Below are 21,933 nucleotides of genomic sequence, written 5' to 3'. Positions count from 1 at the left end.
TTCCGACCTGAAGTCTTTCCGTCCTGAGGACTTTCCGTCTTGAGGACCTCCCGACCTGAAGACCTTCCGACCTGAGGTCTTTCCGTCCTGGGGACTTTCCGTCTTGAGGGCCTCCCGATCTGAAAACCTTCCGACCTGAGGTCTTTCCGTCTTGAGGACCTACCGACCTGAAGACCTTCCATCCTGAGGGTTTTCCGTCTTGAGGACCTACCGACCTGAAGACCTTCCGACCTGAGGTCTTTCCGTCCTGAGGACTTTCCTTAGAAATAAACCTATTTTCCTTGAGCCAGTTCAACCAACTCTAATGTCAGACCCATTTTTCTTTTACCTTGGGCTTTTTAACCTAATTCTAAATTTCATACATAACAATAATTATATATTCAAACAAATTGTTAGTTTTATCTGCCTAACTAACTACACATGACACAATGAAAATCGGAGCCTGTGTGTAGCTTGGCCAATTTCCGATGCCACAAAATAAAAAAATCGATTCCAAATATAAAATATTATGATTAAAAAAAATTAAAAATTAAAAGTTTCCTACACATTTCGAAATTGGCCACGTGGCGCTGGAGCATCATTTATAAAAAAAAAATAATTATTATTTTTATAAAAAATAATAATTTCATTTTATTATTCTTGTCTCTTTAAAAATAATAATAATTTTTTTTAAGTAATCAACCTTCCATCATTTTACAAAATTATGTTCACTTTTTTTACAATAATTACTTTAGGGGAATTTTGATTTTTCAAAAATATTTTTATATCGACTATTAATATAATATATTATTTTTTAATTTTTGTATCTATCCCAAATATCATATTGTTTTGAAACTGCCATAATATATACTTTATTTGTTTCACATAATTTGTTCCTATTTTTTATTTTCGTTAATTTCACATAATTTATCATTTTATTTTTTAAAATATAATTATACACTTTAATCTCATTTTTATAATTTTATAATTTTAATTAAACTATTTAATTATTTTAATTTTAATTTATAATTATTTTTACTAATATATTTTTTAATTATTTATTAATTATATTTTATCAAAAAAAAATATTAATAAAAAATATGATTCGAAAAACTAAACAAATAGTATTATAATCGAAACGTCAAATACGTACGCAGTGCTTAAATGTGATACAAGGAGCACCACGTGCGATGGCACTAAGCACGTGACTTTCATCAGAACCGCCCACCCCGCCAAATACAAAGTGGGAGAACAGAAGTGGGAGGTGGCGGCGGAAGAAGGGAGTTTCTGTACGCCGGAGAGATGGGCGGCCGAGGGAATGTGAAGGAAATCGAAGTCCGTAGCTTGATGGGCGATTCAATCCGTGTGTCCATTGAATCGAACAAGACCATCGAAGATCTCAAGCTCCTGCTCAAGCAACGCTTCCATCCGGCTAATTCTTCCCCCAATTTTCACCTTTTTCTCAGGGTAATTTTGAAATTAATGTTTGGGATTCTATGTTTGAATGAGATGAATCTTTATGGGATGTTCTTTTGTAATCGTTGCCCTATACAAAATTTGGATTTTTCCATCGGCTTAACTGCTGAAATGAAGAACATATTAAAGGCTAAGAATGAGGAATTGAGGGAATGAGAAATTAATACATTTGAATTTCTTCTTGTTTGAAACGTTAAGGAGTCTCTTTGGAACACTTACTAACCTTTGGTGAAAAAGAAAAAAAATATGTACTAGTTTGAACAGCATCTGTTTGTTTTTGTTTCTTTTGAAGGTTAACAGAGGCCTTATGCCCTCTTTGTTAGTCCTAGTCTTGACTACACCATTTGCACCGACCAATGTACATTCTCATGGGAATAGCTCCAGGTGTTTGCATTCTTTTGGTTATTAGTATAGGTGGAATATTTTGGGTCCTCAACTGGAAGACGATGGTTGCACATGACCATTAGTTGGCTTGAAATAAGCCATCTTTTGGCCAGAGCTACAAAATGGCGCCATACTAGACATCGGAAATTTTAAGGTTGTAATATGCTATTTGATATGAATAAGGTGTCACTAATGCTTGCAGTGATTCTTGAACAATGTCTGTAGAATAAATAATCGTGGTTGTATTTTGTCAATGTGATGACTGTTGCATATGACCATTGATCTTGAAGGAGCCATCGTTTGGCTGTAAATTTATATTGACCGTAGAATACTCTCAATTAAATACTGAAATTGGCTATCATGTCTTGTCTTTGTTGTCAGAATTCTTTAACTCCAATAATTGATGGTTGGTTTTGGTTTCCAAAGAGTGTCAAACTTTTGCTGCATAAAATTTTGAATTTGTATCAATTACAATCAAATTATCCCTTGTAGAAATAAAACTCCACAATTGAAAGGAATATAAAATAATAGAAAGAACTAAGGAAAGAACATTGCATTAAAAAGGCGAAGTACAAGTAAATTATAAATTAATATATTTGAAGTTCTTATTCGTGGATTAAAATGAGCCTGAGGTTAACAGTAATATATTTGTGGCCAGATTGTGCTTGTGCTTGTATAGGTATTTTTAAATATGAGGGTTTGTTGTATTGTTGACAATTTTTGGTCACAGGGAGTAAAATTGGGGCCGCATGGTAAGATTGGTGACTATTTGATTGAAGATGGAGATTTCTTAGTTATTATCCCATTTGTTAAAAAGGGTAAGGAGCAGAGGCATCAAGTTGATATATCCAGAACATCCTCAGAAGATCCAAAACTCGATGAGAAAGAGAGTGAATTAGCTCGGTCATCTTGGTCTGATTTGATGCAAGATCTCTCATCTTTTCAAGAAATATCTACCCATGAAAATCCACCTGTGGATGACTTGAAGTCTGTTAATTCTGAAAATGAGAAAGACCATGGTAGGAGAATCTCTTCAAGGAAGACGAAAGGGAAGAAAGTGTTGAATGATGGCCAGGACTTGGGATGTTCAGATGATGTTTTATTTGGCATTTTACAGTCATATCTTGATAATACGTTTGATGAACAGAAATTTGAAAAGGTTTTGAAGCTTATGGAGTCTTCATGTTGTTTAAGTAATCTAGCAACAGGTTATTGTTTGCTGAGGGAAGCTAGTGATACATTGAGCAGTGAGTTAGCTCCTTCTGCAGCTACTATGTGCCTTTGTCCGCTGTGGTTGAAGGGCATAATCATGGCCTTCTCTTTTATAAATGTTTACTCAGCATGCCTTCAGATGTGCCAGAAGAAGATTACGGCTGATGCACTAAAAGGACCACTTGAGCAACTGCATAAAGTTGGCTTTCAACGTAGCACTGTTAACTTAGAGCTTCTCTCTCAACTTTGTCCTCAGGTTGTTATATTCCTTCTTCCATGTTACTCGTCTTTTACATTTCAGTACCAAACTCCATTAGTTTCTAAAGCTGTTTTCATTCTTTTGTGAGATAAATGATTATTTTTAAGAGGTTGTAATATGGAAAATCCTATTCTAAGCACGTGTGTACTGTGTTCTTATTTATTTCAGATAGTGCGGATTGTTTACACAGAGGAAACAAAATTACATGATGTCAACTCCCTTGTTATAATCAAAGAATCAGCAGAGAAATGCAATCAACATGAAGATGACCCAATAATGGGTACTTTCCCTCAACGCATGTTCAGTTTAACTTCCCAATGTTTTTCTTTTATCCTTGTCCATCAATTTATCTTCTACATTTTGGATTTTCTTGGAAGCTGTTAAGCGGCCACATAGGTCTCAGGTAATGAAGTCAGTGAAGAAAAGGGATTCTTCCTTCAAAGCTGTCCTGTCAGAGGCAATAAGGTCATTAATGGTACATTTGTGCTGATTTTTTTCTTTTTCTCTTTTTGTTCCATGGTCAGTGATAATGGGTATTTTTGATAAATGGAATTAATTCCCTTCTCTATATAATTCCTTCCGTAAGACTGTTATGAGAATTTTTTGTTAATGAGTCAATAAACCTTGTTTTGCTCTTGGTATAATGGCTTCCATTCATGCTAAATTGGTTTTGTCAAAGAGAGGAAAAAAAAGATTTACTTTCTATATTTAATTTACAATGAATTGAGTACAGTACTTACAATGAATCAAATATTTTATTTTAAGATACATTTATTCTATTTAATACTAAAATATTTAATACTAGAATACATACTGACACTCCCCTCAACCTAGAGAGTAAAAATCATGCATTCTCAGCTTGCTACATAACTCTTGGAATTGTTTGACATTTAGTGCTTTAGTGAGGACAAGAACCACTTCATAGAAAGAGTAAACAGAGTGATAACTTGTTCACTCAAGACTGCCTCACGAACAAAGTGAAAGTCAACTTCTATATATTTTGTTCGTTCATGAAAGAGTAGATCACTTGTAATGTGGATTCCAGCTCTATTGACACAACGCATTGTAAAAGGTTCATGCTAGTCAAACCCTAGCTTTCCTAGAAGATTTCAAAAACCATATCATTTAACTGATAGTATAAGACATTACTCTATACTCTGCCCCATCACTAGATCGAGCTAGCAATGATTGTTTCTTGCTTCTCCATATCACAAAGCTTTCCTACCAAATAAGTGCAATAACCAGTAGTAGATTTCCGGTCATTCTTATTCCAGCATAATCAGCATCAGAGTAAGCTTCTACGCTCAAACGTCCATTGCTCTAAAACAACAGACCTTTGCGAAGTGCCCTTTTATGTACCTCAATATTTGAAAAGCAACTTTCCAATAAGCTCTGCGAGGTCTCGCCATAAATAGCTTAGTACTCCAATGGGATAGGAAATGTCAGCCTAGTAATGGTGAAGTAGATTAGCTTCCTAACAAGTCTTCTATATTTTAATTTATCTTTTTGAAAATCGTTACGTGAGTTATCCCATAAGTTAGACCCATTCTCGGTATGTCAACTAGTTAACACCAAGTAGCCCTGTATCACTAAGAAAATCTAGGGTGTACTTGCGTTGGGATAATAAAATCCCATATTTTCCATGACCTATTTCAATTCCCAAAATATCTCTAGGATGCTTATGTCTTTTGTGACAAAGTGGCTTTGAAGACAATTTTTCACACTTTCTAACACTGCTTAAGTCATCTCCTTATATAAGTATGTCATCTTCATATGCAACAAGAACAGTAATGCCACTCATTCGATGTCTCACATACTTAATGATTTGATTTGCATTGATTGAACCTACATGTGCTCATCACTTGGCTAAACTGATCAAACCACACCCAAGGACTTTGTTTTAGACCATACAATTGCTTTTTGAAGCCTAAAAACCATATGCTTCTGCTCTCCTTGAACAACGTACCCGGGAGGTTGCTCCATGAATAATTTTTTTAAGATCACCGTAGAAAGACATTCTTTAAATCCAACTGGCACATTTTCCGGCCATTATTTGCAGCCAAACAAAATAGAATGTGGGCAGAATCAAACATTCTACTAGGGAACATGTCTCAAAATAATCTACGCTATAGGTTTGAGTGTAACCTTTAGCCACCAATCGAGCTTTATAATGATCAATGCCACCATCAGACCAATACTTAAAGGTAAATACTTAACGACAGCCAACATCATCCATGTTTGTAAGAGGGGCACAAGTCCCAAGTACCACGAGAAAGAAGAGTAGACATTTCTTCATCCATTGCAGCTTGGAAAGACCTCATAATAAGATATGGGAATATGCACGGATGGAAGTGATACAACAGAACAATGAAGACTCGGAGCAAGGTGATCAAATGAACCAAAATCACTAATAGGACGAGAAATGCATGACCGAGTACTTTTTCCGGGGGAAATAGGATCAGAGAGCTTAGTTTCGACATGACCCATTGCTACAGGACTTGTAGATTTAGAGATAGGTGAAGTGGATGAACTATTAGAAACAAATGGCAAGAGATCCCTACGACGTGCATACATTTTAATTAAAAGGGAAGGAGTAACATACATGAGAGTAAAGAGAGAAAGTGGACTCAAGTGACTAGAGAAACACTAGAAAATAAAGATTTATCTCCAAAAGATGTGACATCAGCAAATGTGTATAGATGCCTAGTAGTAGGATTGTAGCACCTAACTCTTTTTTGTGTATGCCAAGGAAAACATATTTGACCGCTCAAAGTGACAACTTGTCAAGGTTAGGAGTATGATTATGCACAAGCAAAGTTATCCTAAAACACGTGGAGATATAGGAAACCATTAAGAATCAAAGATGGAAGGTGGTGTGGAGAGCAATTATTATGGAGAGAATATGAGTAATAAAGTGAAGGGACGGAGGAGAGAGATTGGTGGTCATGTGGGGTTTAGATTAAAACCTAACCAAACTAACAATTCTTTGTTAGAGGACAATGCAGATTAGACGCAAAGTGAATCAGAAGACAAAACATTGTTGTGTATTATTCAGCAACTGAACTAATGATTAATAAACTAAGCCAGCACAAATATTTATAGTGTTGGAGTGGATGGATAAGCTAGACTAACAAAAAAAATACAACAAAACTTAGCTAATAATAGAAAACCGAAACTACCAAAACTTGTGCAAAAAAGAAATGTGCAGAAATATTTGGTCAAATGTGGACTTAGTCGGAATGAAACAAACTCCCCTTTAATCCTGGTGCAGTCCAAGGTCACGTACAGCCATCAAATGTCCTTTCATTGCTAGTTGTATTCCTAGCAAACACTTTGTTAGTGCATCGGCTCATTGCTCCTCTGCATGAATGAACTCTACTTTGATTTGTCTTTGTTCGACACATTCTCGGATGAAATAAAATTTGAAGTCGATGTGCTTGCTTCGGCCATAAAACACCGGATTCTTCATTAGAGCAATGACAAATTTGTTGTCGACAGAAAGCTTCACTGGCTTGAGTTCTTATCTTTTCGGTTCTCCCAATAGACTTGTTTGCCACAACACTTGGCATGGTGTCACGATTGTGCCATGAACTTGGCTCGCACAATGATAAGGCTACGATCTTCTGATTCTGTGAGTTTATGCCAAGGAAATTGTTGACATAGAATGTCATGCCTTCGATTCCTCGGCTCTTTCTTTCTTGTAGATAAGTCCCAAGGTAATTTGTACACTTTAGATATTTCAGAGTTCGCTTCACAGCTTGGTAGTGCTTGGTAGTAGGTATTTCCATGAACCTACTTGCAATGCTAAGTACGTATGATAGATCTTGAACAATGTTGTCAAAGATTTGAACTGACAATAGATGGCGAGATCGAGGGTGTGAAGCAAGTAACTTAAGCATCTAACCATTTGTCAGTATTAAGTTGGAACCACTGTCTCTCTGTCGGGGTCTTTGTATAGCTGAGCCTTTGGCTCCATGAGTATCTTGGCCCCGTTGCACTCTGCCATGCTGAGTCTAACACTTTCTTTGTGTATGTTGATTGCTTGAGATTGATATGAACTTCTTGCACTATTTCTATATGAGTAGTCCAAAACCACTTATCTCGAATTCGGACATATTTCCTTGTGAAAATCAAATCATCGACATATACACCGAAATAATAGTTGATCAGTATATACAGTATATTCTTGTGCACATTTTGTACAGCTAAGTTGTCTCAAGGTTCTGTCCAGCCGTACGTTCCAGGTTTGTGGTGCTTGTCAAAGTCCGTATAATGCTTGTGCAGCTTGTACACTTGATGCTCTTTATTATGTCACAAGGAACCCTCTGGTTGTGTCACATACACATTTTATTCAAGCTTTCCGTTCAGGAATGTTGACTTCACGTCGGGGTATATACTTTCCATCCATGATTGGCAGAAATGGTAAGGATAACGCATACCTTATAAATGGCCACTGGTTCAAACACTTCTTCAAAATCCACCTCCTATTGTTGGACATATCCCTTCGCAATGAGTCTTGCCTTTGCTTAACCACTTTGCCGTTGGAGTTTCTCTTTATCTTATATACCCACTTCAATCCTATAGGTATATCTCTAGGTGGCAAGTCAACAAGGCTTCATGTTGCATGTGCTTAGCCATTTTTTGTCAACCAAAGCTTCTCGTTCAACAAGCACTATAAACAGGAAATGTATAGCTAGAAGAACCTTAGACAACTTGGCTTCACAAAATGTGCAAAATGTGCACAAGAACAAATTGTGTATACCAAAAGGGAAGGACAATCAAGTATCATTATCATTATATATGTCAATGATCTAATTGTCATAGGAGAAAGTTTGAAGTAGATTGACTTGTTTACGATGTAGATGAAGTCCATATTCGAGATGAGCGATCTTGGACTACTCACATTCTACCTTAGGATAAAAGTGGCGCAAGAGGAAAGTTAGATCACCCTTAATTAGCTACATAAAAAAATGCACTTCGGTATGTCCGAGTGGAACACAACTGAATATTAACGGAGCCAAAGGCGCAGCTACACAAAGACCCTCACAGAGAGCCTTTGAATCCAACTAAATTCCGATGAGTGGTTGGATGCTTAAAGTACTTGCTGCACACTTATCAAAATCTATCGCACACAACTGGCATTGCAAGTAGGTTCATAAAAAGACGTACTACCATGTACTATAGGACTGTGAAGCAAGTTTTGAGATATCTCAAGCGTACAAGTCAACTTGTACTTATCTACAATAAAGAAAGAGTTGAGAAAGCCATCATTGGGTACTCGTATAGTAGGAGACATAGATACAAGAAAAAAAATTGAAGGCATGACGTTCAATGTCAACAATTCTCTGTGATATGGAACTCATAGAAGTATAAGACAGTAGTCTTATCATTGTGCGAAGCTAAGTTCATGGAAACAACTACAGCACCATGCCAAATGTTGTGGCTGAGTCTACCGGGGGAATTGACAAAACAAGAATGAACTCAAGCCAGTGAAGTTGTTCGTCGACAACAAATTTTCCATTACCCTATTGAAAAACCCTGTGTTTCATGACCGAAGCAAGCATATCGACACCAGATTTCATTTTATCTGAAAATATGTCGAATAAGGACTATTCGAAATGGAGTTTGTTGGTTTAATCCTAATCAGGTCCACATTTGACCAAATGTTTCAGCACATTTCTTTTTTGTACAAGTTTTGGTAGTTTTCCATTATTAGCTAAGTGTTATGGCATTTTTTTTCTTATTTTGGGAGGATATTTTCGACCTTCCTTCTAAGATAACAAGAGTGTAACTATTCAGTTATTTAGCAGTACTTACATGCTTATATACTCTTTTGAATATGCTGAACATACATCAACTGTGAGAATGTTGTAAACCTATTTTATTATTAATATTGTTTTTGTTTTTAGTATATTGTATCACTCAAGATTGAAAAGGAACTACCATTAAAGAATGGATCTCAATTGCCGAAGGATTTGAACTTTCTATATATGACTTTGGAGAAGATTGGATTCAAGTGAATCTCATTATCGGTTGTCACATAATTTCACCTGAGGCTAAGTGCTTAGTATTGAAGATGTTTTAGGAAGAAAATTAAAGAGACATAATTTATGTGTTTCGGAATAAATCCTACATCCACGAGTAGAGACCGAAATATTTCTACTATCATCAAGGGATCCCAATACAATATGTGACCCAACAAAATCAATAAATTTCTAAATAACTCAGACAAAATAATAACAATCAAAAGGAAAAATAAAATAGAATCTCTTCAGGTCAGCCACCACAGTTCCAATTTCCCATTCGTTTTTCTGTTTTTTTTTTTTTTTTTTGGATAATGTGAAAACTCGCATCCGGGCAAATTTCTGGCCAAACTTAATAGCTTGCAAACTAGGCCCAACAATGCAAGTCACAAAAGATCTGAAGGCGTCGGGATTTGAACCCATGACCTCACGGTCACGAGTCCACCACCACACTACCGGGCCATCCCTTATGAAACTCATTCTTATTTCTTCTAATTATGGAACAACAGTAGCCAGACTGATTTTTTGGGATTAAAGATTTTTCGGTATCAAAGTATTAATTGATATATAATACTAAACCATAACAAATTGTTTAAACAACCGTAGGACCTTATAATCCCTATGTAGAAATAATTCCTACATTGTGTAACCTTAAAATTAATCGCAATACTTGCAAGTTGATAGCAAGCATTCATTGGATTGGTTTAAAGCATCTTTAATACTAAGTACCATGGTTGTCACGGTGTTGCTTGACACCTTGGCGTCCTCGCGGTGCACCATCACCGCCAGGAAAAGTCACCTTGCTGTTTGGCGAGGCCGGTGTCCAGGTATCACTTTGGCAAATACATGAAGCCAAGGTGACACCAAATAGTGCGTTCAAGTGACTTTGACCTAGAATTACTTTTATTTGACCCAACCCATTATTTTCCCCATTTAAATCTTATTAATACAACCCTAACTGCTTTCTGTTCCTGCAATTTTTTCTCCCTTTTCTCTCTATTGGTTTGCCATTCCCGCCAATTTCCGTCTTCATCCACCATTCCCGACCCTAGGTAAGCTTTATGAATGTTGGAGCATTTTTACTAAAAGAAAAATATATTTCATTTAAATATATCTACTAGATTAGGTTATTATTAATTGTATCCTTTTGTATAAGGACTATAAATAGATCTTAATTTTATTATTAATACAAATCTTAGAAATTTCTCTCAAAATGTAACACTACCCATCATGTTGCTACAAATGATCAACTTGCAGATATAATCACCAAATACCTTAAAGGCCCCTTAATCAAATTTTTGTGCGACAAACTTGAATCATATGATTTGTATTCTCCAATTTGAAGGTAGTATTGAATATATTGTATGTAGGCCTTTTTGGTATTTAGAATAGTGTAGGGGCTTTTTAGGTATTTTATGTATTCATTTGTATATATATTGTAGACTTGTACAATTAAGAAATAATTAGAATCGTATTTCCCTTCACAATCATTGGTAGAGTGATTTTACTTAGAAGCTTTGTGTAGACTCTAATTTTTGGTTCTTGGAGGGCAATGTATTACTTAACTGACTTATAAAACTACAAATGCACAGGGCACTTGTTTGAAATGTGGCTTAAATTGCAAACCTTTCAAAAGTTAAGACCCTGTAACTATTGAAAATTGTTTGGCAACAGTTTTAATTAAACTGGTTAGGCATTCTTTGAAAGTCTATTGAGTTTTTTTGAAAGAGTTTTATTTTATCTGTCCTATACAAAGCTCAACATTCATGGCTTTGATTGTATTGTGATTTGACTAATTATAGTGCATCACCAGAAGGAAGTGTATCCAATTCCTGATCGTGCAGTGAATGAGCTGTGTTTACTGGGAAATAGGCAATCCTCAATTTGAGCAAACATTTTAGAGAACCTTGGCTGTATAGGTTCATCGAACCTTTCCTTAAAGCCAAACAAAGAAGGGTGGAAGAAAGATCACCTGGAAGAAATTCAATTGGATGATCATCTATTTATCCCTTGTTTTGATTTCCAAGTATTTGGTTGCTGTGTGGATATGTTACCTTCAATCTTTTTGTTCTTAATTCAAGTTGGGGCTGAGGAAGTAATGATACCTGAATTTTGAGTTGCTAACAAAGAAATGACAATCTCACGTCATGGTTTCTATCTGTATATGCTAGTTACAAGAATATTTTGGGTTATTATGCAGTTAAAAAATGGAACAGGGGTTTTAGAGTCTTTTTCTTTAGAAAATCTTCTTGTTTCTCTCAAGACTGTTGATGCTCCTATGGCCAAAGCTGACATGAAACAAGAGAGGAAAAGATATTCTGCTACTTCAAGCTCCCAACCACCTGTACAGTGTCATGTAAGTCATGAATTGATTGTTGGTCTTGTTGTTGCTAAACATCATAATTTTACATTATCAAATGTATATATATACAAAACACTGTTAAATAATTGTGCGATTGTCTGGAACAATATAGAAAAAGCTGTGGTAAGCGTAATGGAAAATTTACGTATAACAGTCATCATGTTATGACAGTTGTTTAAGCAGTGAAATCTGTTGGAAATGGGATTTAACTATATTAATTAAGGTTCTAGACTGGTGTTGATGTGTTCCACTCATTTTTTGTTGCTTGCGTTTTTACATTATAGCTATCACTTACATGCTGACATTGTTAGTCACTAATAAGCAGGATACAAAGACATTGAATGTTGACGAAATGGTGGAGCATCTGCGAAATGGCATAGGATCTCAAGGACAGGTCTTTTAGTTTGCAGCTAATATCTCATATCAATTCACCCCTTTCTTGTTTTGGCTCCATTGATGATAAACTTGAAGTCTCACCTGTATGGCATTCTTGTGTAATCTCTAATGTACTAACTTTGCTAAAGATATGTTTGGTGTAGGTCGTACATATTGAAAAGATCAATGCTCGCAATGCTAAGTATGTGGAGATTCCTTGCCATCTTTCTGCAAAAATGAAATGTGCACTTAATCGTGCAGGAATTACTAGATTGTACAGTCACCAGGTAAAAATTGTATTTAACCGTGATTTGCATCCATGCCAATCCATCTCATTTTCCTGCATGTGCTTACAATGTACAGGCTGAATCAATTCAAGCCTCTCTTGCTGAGAAAAATGTAATTGTGGCAACCATGACATCCAGTGGAAAATCACTTTGTTACAATATTCCGGTTTTAGAAGTACTATCACATGATCCATTAGCTTGTGCTCTCTATCTGTTCCCCACAAAGGTTTGCTGCCCCATATCCACATGTTTTTAAGACTTGTATTTGTTTCAATTAGATTATGCCAGTGGCACTGAAATTTTCTTTGGTTCTAGTTATAGACTCCTTAATTGCCTCATCTTACTTCCAGGCGTTGGCTCAAGATCAGTACCGTGCTTTGTTGACTCTCAGCCACGGGCTTGATGATAGCTTAAATGTTGGGATATATGATGGAGACACTTCTCAGGAAGATCGACTATGGTTACGTGATAATGCACGTCTGGTATGATAATTCTTTGAAAACATAGTTGCTCTAAGAGGGCAGTTATTTTTTGTGTTAATTATTTTTTCCCCAACTTGTGCAGCTTATTACGAATCCAGACATGCTACACATCTCAATCTTGCCATTTCATGGACAATTTAGACGAATATTGGCCAATGTCAAGTAATTTTCTTGTTGCATATCTCTCTCACATCATATTGAATTTCTTAGTCTTCTTCAGTTTCCTCTTTCTCAGTAGGAAATCTAGTATTCCATTCAGTTTGTTATCACTTATGTTTTATGTTTTTTGAGACAGGTTTATTGTCATTGATGAAGCTCATACTTACAAGGGAACCTTTGGTTGTCATGCTTCTCTAATATTTAGAAGGCTTCGACGAATCTGTTCTCATGGTATGTTCCTTTAGTTCTTAGTTCTACTGGCAGGTGATTTCTTTTTGTCGTGCATTTTTTGCCTAAAATGGGGGTATGATATCTTACTATTCGCTACTGACTTCATATCCAGTTTACAGCAGTGAGCCTTCATTTATATTCAGCACTGCAACTTCTTCAAACCCCCAGGAGCATGCTATGGTGTGTCATTATTTTCTTATAGTATCTAAGGACATATTTAGCATGAACTTTGAGTTCCATAGTTTATGGCATTGCATGTAAATGGTTTCCCTGGGTCTTTTACCATCTTAGCATAGATGTTAAAACAATTGAGCTAACAACCAATGGAACACCCGTGTTAATCTGAAAGATTTTATTTTTTTTTCTCAATACGTACGAACAATCTATTCACTACTTGATTACACAATAGCAGCATTATACCTTGATTTGTTCTCACCACTGATAACAGGAGCTGGCAAATCTATCGACAGTTGGATTAATAAACCATGATGGCAGCCCTTCTGGTTTGAAGCATTTTATGCTCTGGAATCCTCCTTTGTGCCTGAAAAATGTGAGATTCTGCTTATTGTCTCTCAAATTCCATTCTATTCAAATTAGATAGAACCAATACTTAGCACCTTCATGCATTATTTCAATGATTCCATCTTCAAGGTTTGGAAGAGAGTAAAGACGAGCAATAAGTCAAAAAAGAATGTTACTAAAAGTGTGGTTCCAGGTCGATCAAGGTGAGCATGTATCATTTGTATGGTCCTGGACAATGTAGACTCCTTATATTTAAACTGTTCGTAGACAAATTTGATTGCAAAATTCTATAGCACTTTCCAATTCCATGTTTTTTGTTGATTTTAATGTCCTTGTGCAACAAGGGTCCACCTTCTCATCAATATATCTCATGCTGTAGGGCATGACCTTAATGACGGGAGTGAATTGCCTTTTGAACTGAGAAACTTATGAGACGAGAGACAATGTTGCCTTTGGTACACCTTAGAGTTAGTAAAGATCAGTAAAAGATAAAGAATAAATATATTTAATTACAATAATGTGAATAGTAAACCCTATTTCTTGCATCCAAAATGTACCAAAGGCATGATCACCTTGTTAAATAACTGAGTTCATCAAAATAATATTTTTTGAAAATCAAGCTATTGAGGTCAATTTGAATCAGACCTATCTAGATATCATAGTGCATAATAAAGCATCAGATGTGGTTCAAAATATCAATCATGCTTGCTGATATAATTTCTTTAAGTTTAAATGATAGGCTCGATGCTTGGTGGGATGTTTAAATGCATTAGAATTAACAAATCCATATGTTTACACGCTCATGTTTGAAGAATATATTTTGATGTCGCTGATATGATCTTTATCCTTTTGCAGCCCTATTTTAGAGGTTTCAAGCCTCTTTGCTGAAATAGTTCAGCATGGGTTAAGGTGCATCGCATTCTGCAAAACACGCAAACTTTGTGAACTCGTTCTCAGCTACACGTATGTAACCTCATTTCTGAAATTATTGTTTTCTTATTGGTAACACATAATCAAATTATTGTCCTACTCTATCTTGAATTTATGGAAATAATAACCCTTAATGCATTTGATTGTAAAAAGGCGTGAAATTCTTCATGAATCAGCACCTCATCTGATGAACAAAGTATATTCTTACCGTGGAGGTTATATTGCTGAGGTTAGTCTTATAATTTTTCATGGATTTAAGGTGTTCAACTTATGTATAAGGTCTCAGTTACTGTTTTATTTTTATTACTTGACTCTATTATAGCCCAGACATCTCATGTTTATGGATAAGTACATATAACTAATACTAAATTGACTTTTTGATTTCTTGGGTTTCTACACTTGTCAGCACTCTGTCAACAAACCATAAGTTGTCTCTCTTGCTAATATCAGCTATTGTTGAGAGTTTTGTTGTCTGTCTTTACCAGAATATTTTTTCATTCTGAACACCAAAGATATACACTTGTTCCGCACATTAATGTTTAGGACTATAGATATGAACACAAGTAAGAGCATCTATAATGTTAACCTGTACTGCTGGAATATCTTCTCTTGAGCTCCCGTTATCAGATTTTATGCCCTTGTTTCTCGGTTCATATATTGCATCCATACTTGATTTCCAACCGATTCATACTGCTCTGTATGAATTCACTTTTTTCCTTGAGTTTTCTCTGGAGGTGAAGGGTACTGTAGTATTGAAGTCTTATTGTATACTTCATCGTGTTCTATCTTTAAAAGTTTATAGCTTTTTGTTTTGTTCTTATCAGAACAAGATATAAATGTATAATTTAGGCAGGGGTTATACAGATCAATTAGGTTTAGCATAAGCCTGACCTGTTTCTTTGGCATGTCAACCAGGTTCAACCCGAACTTAACCCGTATCCACCAAGGCTAAATCTGAATCATTTCTCTGCACTAAGTTTGTATTGAGTTTTTAGGAGTTGTGTCCAAAATTGTTAAACCTAAGGCTCTGTTATCTTTTAATATTTTTTTTTCTTTATCTACTATGCAATCATACTGTTCTCAATAAAAATATACCCGTTTTCCATACAAAACATTGCATCGAAAAACTATTTCACATAAAAACACAAATACCAAAACACTTGAAACACAAAAAGAACACACCTTCGAAGCTATAGCCTGTCCATCTGTCTTGCAGTAGACAAAAGTTACGTGCTGCATATATGGCTGTACTTCAATTGGGATAAGTTCAAATGTAGGTTGTTTCCTTTGAAAAAGATATAGTATCTTCTTTAGTTAATTTCAGATGTATTGACATTACATCACTTTCCAATCCAAAATGCTCTAGCGGGATCTAGGCAGATGTCACTTTCAGTTTAAATGCATCTCTGCACGTTTTGGAAAATATACATGAGGATGTGCCTTTAACTTTTAATTTATATTTGGTTGGAGGAGTGAGAACCATCAAGCAAGTAGGAAAAATTTTATGCTACGATAGTATTATTAGTTTTTGCAAATATGAATGTTCATTGTTGGCAGGATCTATTTTTCCAATAATTCCAAAAATTACAATTTTGTGTGCATATTATAGTATCTTGCATTTGTCTAATAAATTTATTCAATTATAATGAAACTTCACATTTCGTGCTCTCTCATATGTAAGGAAGATTCTATATTGCACTGGCTATTCCATTTGTTTAAGCCATTACCTTACTAAATCTGCAAGCGAGGTTCAGACACATGGTGAGACTAATAGTATTTCCTTGGTAGTGTGTGTATGCAAGTGGTGTGTTAATTTTTCTGAGTGACGGTGATACATTAGGATTTTCAATTTAGCCCACCATAGTATCTTAGATTGTTAACTTTATATTTCTGGTGGGAACAGGACAGGAGAAGAATCGAGAGTGATTTTTTCAATGGCAACATATGCGGTATTGCGGCAACAAATGCCCTTGAATTAGGGATCGATGTAGGTGACATTGATGTCACACTGCATCTCGGGTTCCCTGGTAGCATTGCAAGGTATTTGCAGTGTATCTGCATCTTTTTCAGTTCCATATGTAACTTCTTCTGCTTCCTCTTTTCTCTTTTCCTTTTTTATTTTTTTTTTATTTTTTTGTTCCTTTTAATGTATCCTTTATTGTTGTTGATTCTATACAAAATTGATTTTCATGTTCTCCTTCCATTTTATTGATGCAGTTTGTGGCAACAAGCTGGGAGATCTGGAAGAAGAGAAAAGCCCTCGCTTGCTATTTATGTTGCATTTGAAGGGCCTTTAGATCAGTACTTTATGAAATTTCCTCATAAACTTTTTAGGGGCTCAATTGAGTGTTGCCATGTTGATCCAACTAATGACCAGGTTTATATACATATGCCCAAAGACATGCTTGTTTCATTCATATCAGAATCAAGGTTAAAGGATATGATTTTAGTTTCTGGCCACTGTTTCATCCTCGAAATGCTTTCCCTTGTAGGTGCTTCAGCAGCACTTGTCATGCGCAGCTCTTGAGCACCCATTAAGTTTGCTTCACGATGAAAAGTATTTTGGGCCTGGCTTAGAAGGTGCTATTACAATACTTAAAAACAAAGGTTGCTTGAGCACTGACATCTCTCGTGATTGTGCTTCCAGAATATGGACCTACATTGGGCATGAGGTATTTCGTATGTGTATATTCTAGATTCATGCTTCTAAAGCTTTATGGATCTCTGCCTACATTGGGCATGAGGTATTTCCTATGTGTGTATTCTAGATTCATACTTCCAAAGCTTTATGGATCTCTGCCCACATTGGGCATGAGGTATTTCCTATGTGTGTATTCTAGATTCATACTTCCAAAGCTTTATGGATCTCTGCCCACATTGGGCATGAGGTATTTCCTATGTGTGTATTCTAGATTCATACTTCCAAAGCTTTATGGATCTCTGCCTACATTGGGCATGAGGTATTTCCTATGTGTGTATTCTAGATTCATACTTCCAAAGCTTTATGGATCTCTGCCTACATTGGGCATGAGGTATTTCCTATGTGTGTATTCTAGATTCATACTTCCAAAGCTTTATGGATCTCTGCCTACATTGGGCATGAGGTATTTCCTATGTGTGTATTCGAAATTCATAATTCCAAAGCTTTATGGATCTCTGCCTATATTGAGCATGGATGTTGATCTTCGTCATATTCTAGTTTTTTGTGTTACATCAAAAGCCTTGTCGACTCTTATAATATAGTTACATCAAGAGCCTAGTCAACTCATATAATGTAGTCACATCAAGAGCCTTGTCAACTCTTATAATATACTTATCCCATTTTGAATCTTACTAGCCCGCCCATATTTATACGTAGAAATGCATTTTTGTGTTGAGATTCTAGGTTACTTTCCAAGCCTCAATCGAAATTTGTTTGCATTTTCAGAAATCTCCAGCAGGTGTTGTCAATGTTAGAGCGATTGAAACTGAGCGGTATAAAGTAATTGAAATGACAAAGAATGAAGTCCTTGAAGAAATTGAGGAAAGCAAAGCTTTCTTTCAGGTGAGAACAATGCAGTAATCTGCCAACCTTTGTCATCATGGTAGGATATTTTTACCTTGCCCTTTTAGATGTAAAAATACATCATCTATTTATCAGCATGAGCATCAGTATCCATATCTGAGGAAATGCATGAATTAGTAACCAGATATGTATAAGTATATATTTCGTCAAAATGCTAGGATCTTCTCTGTTTTGTTAATCATCTGAGTGATTTAAAAGATCTTCGAACAAGAAGATGAAGCCATATGTTGGGATATCTAGAATAGGAACATAAAATGAACTTGAGATGTGCAGAGATTTCATTTATATCTTTATATCTTATGTCATGTGCTTTTTGTATTTACTCATTCAAAAGTTCATTTGAAATAAGCAGTTCAAATAATACCCCAATATTGAGGTGAATAAACAAGGTTTAAAAGTTCACATTGTTATGTAGGTTTTAATTATATTACATACATTTTGTTCCATGCAATATTGCAAATGTTCTTTAGAAGATGGTTATCTCTTCTGCAAAAATATACCACTTTAGGAGACTTTGTTGGTATTTTGATAAATTTTCTGTCCTGACCTGGCATTGACATTTGACAGATCTTTTAGGAGTGTGTACATTCTGATGCTTGTATATGTTGCAGGTTTATGAAGGTGCAGTTTATATGAATCAAGCCAAAACATATCTTGTAAAGAACTTAGATTTGTCAAGTAAAATTGCTTGGTGCCAGCAAGCTGATCTGAACTATTATACAAAAACTCGTGATTACACAGATATCCATGTAATCGGCGGCAATATTGTATGTAACAGTTTCAAAGCTCCTCTCTGTTTTTAAGTGTTCATTTTTGCACCTTACGTAAGTTGATTAACAGTTTTCAACATATTACTTCACCCCATTGTTAACATATATTGTCATTTTAGGGTTCCATGCGAAAAACACTTTCTGGATTCGAAGAGCAGGATTCGTAGCAATCTTTTAAGCATGTTTCAGAGTCTGATTATACTTAGTGTGAAAATATTTATGGAAGAAGATAAATAGAAGATTCAAGTTGGCTTTCATGATCGAAATTGAAAAATTTCACACATTTTGTTTTTCAAGATGCATTGAAGAGTCAAATTGAAGTTGTGGTTTACATGAGCTTCACTTGTTTCCTCACAAGTTATATATAATATATATATATACACACACATACATATTGGCTTTTGATTTTAATTCCATTCTTAACCTCCACTACTTGTATGTCAGCTGTATTTTCCTTTCCTTCCCCATTTTGGATGTAACACTTGAATTTTATGTAAATGTTTTCAGTTGAAATAAAAAATTCTCCGAATTATTAAAATTCAATCATAAGCTTATTTATAGGACATGTCCTTATATTTTTTACCCTACTCTTTGAACTAATTGTTTGTCTGTCTAAAATACAGGCTTATCCAGCAAGAATTGCTGGCAAACAATGTTCAAGAACAAGTGCCCAAGCAAATACCTGCAAAGTAACAACCACATGGTTTGGCTTCCGCCGTATATGGAAGAAAACCAGCCAGGTTTTCGACAGTGTTGAACTTTCCCTACCTGATTACTCTTACGAATCACAGGTACAAAATAGCAAAGATCAACTGTATAGTGCATCTCGTATTGAAGTTTCTCTTTTACTATAGTTCAGTGCAATCCTCGTCTTTCTCTTCTCTTTTTTCCACTTACGCATATTCTTGATAATAGGCTGTTTGGATTCGGGTCCCACAATCAGTAAAGACAGCTGTTGAGAATTTACAGTATTCCTTTCGTGGGGGCTTACATGCTGCTGGACATGCTCTTCTTAATGTCGTTCCTCTGTGAGCTCTCAGCATTTGCATCATTTGAATTAGAATTGTCGAGTTGCTTTCCAATTTAAGAAACTTAGTTTGTCGTTTGCTGAATAACTGGTAACTTGAGATGTTTTCTGTTCAGTGTAATCTTATAGCACATCTGATGTTTGTCTTCCTCGTGTGTAATTTTTTGTAGATTTGTTATATGCAACCAATCTGACTTAGCTTCAGAGTGTGCAAATCCTCATGATGACCGATATGTTCCTGAGAGAGTTCTACTTTATGATCCTCATCCCGGAGGCACGGGAATTTCATTAAAGGTAAATTATGACATGTTGTATATTATTCATTCCTATGCTTTCTTTTTTTTTTTTTAACTTCTTTCGGTTTTCAATTATTTGTCTGTTGGAATTTATTATAAGGCTAATAATCTATGTTATTGTCAACTCGGCCTGTAAGAGGTGGCCAATTTAGTGTGGTATGGTGCCTGGTGACGCCTTATTAATTGAGCTTGTCACATAGGTTTTGCTTAGTGTAGCTTACCTGGATGGCGTGGTTTGCAATTCAACATGAGGGTTTACCCCATGAGCACTCGACAAGTAGTGGATATGAATTCTCACGTTATTAAAAATATATATATAATCATCAAAATGAATAACTTCATCCCCTAAGAGTAAGCTTATTCTGTATCCCAACATTCTTCCATGGTGGTCGCCATGCTGAGAATTGTGAACAGCTACTGGCTGAACACCAGTATGCATTTATGTGGTGAAAGTAAAGAGAGAAGGTGTAGGCATTTCTCCCTCGATGTGGTGACCAGTCCTCCTGCTTCAATCCACCATGGATTCATCGGAATCTTTTGAGTGGATTGGATGGAGAATCGGAATTTGAGGAATTGAAAGGGTTTTACAATCCGACTAGTTATATAATGAAGAATGCAACTTTTGTTTTGTTTATCATCCAATTACTTTTAAAAAACTTTTGTTCGGTATTATTATTGTTAAGCGATTCATCAGTTGCATTCACAGCTTTTTGTTTTCTAAATATTATAAATCCTTTCCAGCTTCAACCTCGATTCGTGGAGCTTTTAACAGCTGCTTTCGATTTGCTTTCTTCTTGTTACTGCTCAGGAGATACCGGTTGCCCAAATTGCGTACAAGTAAGCTTCAAAATATACTAGATTTTTGTTTCATCACTTAATTCAGCTTGACCGAATGAATTGTGTTACGATGTTCCAGAATCTTGCCTGTAATGAATACAATGAAGTTTTACACAAGGATGCTGCCGTAATGATTATTAAGGTCCGTCCCAAAACTTTTGCTCGAGAATTCATACATGGAATAGCTGCTATCCAACTGGCACTTAACTGTTGTTTCTTCTGCACAGGGTATTCTAGACGCAGAGGAATCCCAATTGAACAAAAATGCCGAGTAGCCTACCGCTTGAACCGGCGTTTTCAGATGGTACCCGAAGGGTGTAATGTGAGTGAAGCTATTGTCTGCATTAGTCAAGAAAAGGTCAGTGAAAACTTGGAAGAATTCATAGAAATAATTAGTCTGAATGATTGAAGAAAATTTAGGAGAAACATTATGCTATTGTAGATGATGCATGGAGTACCGATATTTAGAATAACATTTCGAGAGTATTTTAAAAAACAAGTAATAACTATAGAAGTTGAATTATGGTAGCCTCTAAGCTATTGAATGTGCTGAATCAAATTAGCAGTAACGCAAACAAGATAGCCCGTTTATTCGAGCCAAATTGAATCAAGTACTCCATCCGTTCTAATATAATAGTGTTATTTACCATTTTTGTCCGTCTCAAAATAATAGTCTTATTTCCATAAATAACCCTATCACCATAAAATTAACCCTACTTTTTCATTTTTATTACACAATTATCACTATCTTTTACAC

The 21,933-nt window shown here is 35.6% G+C and overlaps 1 protein-coding gene across 1 annotated transcript; it reads left to right on the top strand.

Annotated features, from left to right (window-relative positions):
- The first annotated feature begins 1,177 nt into the window (after positions 1 to 1,177).
- LOC127241080 (uncharacterized) lies at positions 1,178 to 21,807 on the top strand. Its single transcript, XM_051259970.1, has 27 exons — positions 1,178 to 1,446; positions 2,570 to 3,307; positions 3,479 to 3,590; positions 3,688 to 3,785; positions 11,534 to 11,689; positions 12,021 to 12,089; positions 12,235 to 12,357; positions 12,434 to 12,583; positions 12,708 to 12,839; positions 12,922 to 13,001; positions 13,135 to 13,229; positions 13,342 to 13,409; positions 13,678 to 13,779; positions 13,881 to 13,954; positions 14,607 to 14,714; positions 14,835 to 14,910; positions 16,585 to 16,721; positions 16,899 to 17,058; positions 17,174 to 17,353; positions 18,109 to 18,225; positions 18,858 to 19,013; positions 19,640 to 19,807; positions 19,932 to 20,044; positions 20,214 to 20,337; positions 21,081 to 21,176; positions 21,256 to 21,318; positions 21,404 to 21,807. The coding sequence occupies exons 1-27, from the start codon at positions 1,282 to 1,284 to the stop codon at positions 21,449 to 21,451; spliced, it is 3,708 nt and encodes a 1,235-aa protein (XP_051115927.1). The 5' UTR covers positions 1,178 to 1,281; the 3' UTR covers positions 21,452 to 21,807.
- Positions 21,808 to 21,933: the final 126 nt, after the last annotated feature.

The sequence above is a fragment of the Andrographis paniculata genome, unplaced genomic scaffold (assembly GCF_009805555.1).
Source record: "Andrographis paniculata isolate CXL003 unplaced genomic scaffold, ASM980555v1 Contig80END, whole genome shotgun sequence".
In the NCBI taxonomy this organism is placed as follows: Eukaryota; Viridiplantae; Streptophyta; class Magnoliopsida; order Lamiales; family Acanthaceae; genus Andrographis; species Andrographis paniculata.
The sequence above is the reverse complement of the archived record's forward strand: the minus strand, read 5'-3'. Positions and strand labels throughout refer to the sequence as shown.

Excerpts from the sequence above, each read along its gene's own strand:
- LOC127241080 (XM_051259970.1), top strand. The coding sequence starts at position 1,282 with ATGGGCGGCCGAGGGAATGTGAAGGAAATCGAAGTCCGTAGCTTGATG. Across the intron at positions 3,591-3,687 it reads TGAAGATGACCCAATAATGG|CTGTTAAGCGGCCACATAGG; the intron begins GTACTTTCCCTC and ends TTTTCTTGGAAG. Across the intron at positions 20,338-21,080 it reads GCACGGGAATTTCATTAAAG|CTTCAACCTCGATTCGTGGA; the intron begins GTAAATTATGAC and ends AATCCTTTCCAG.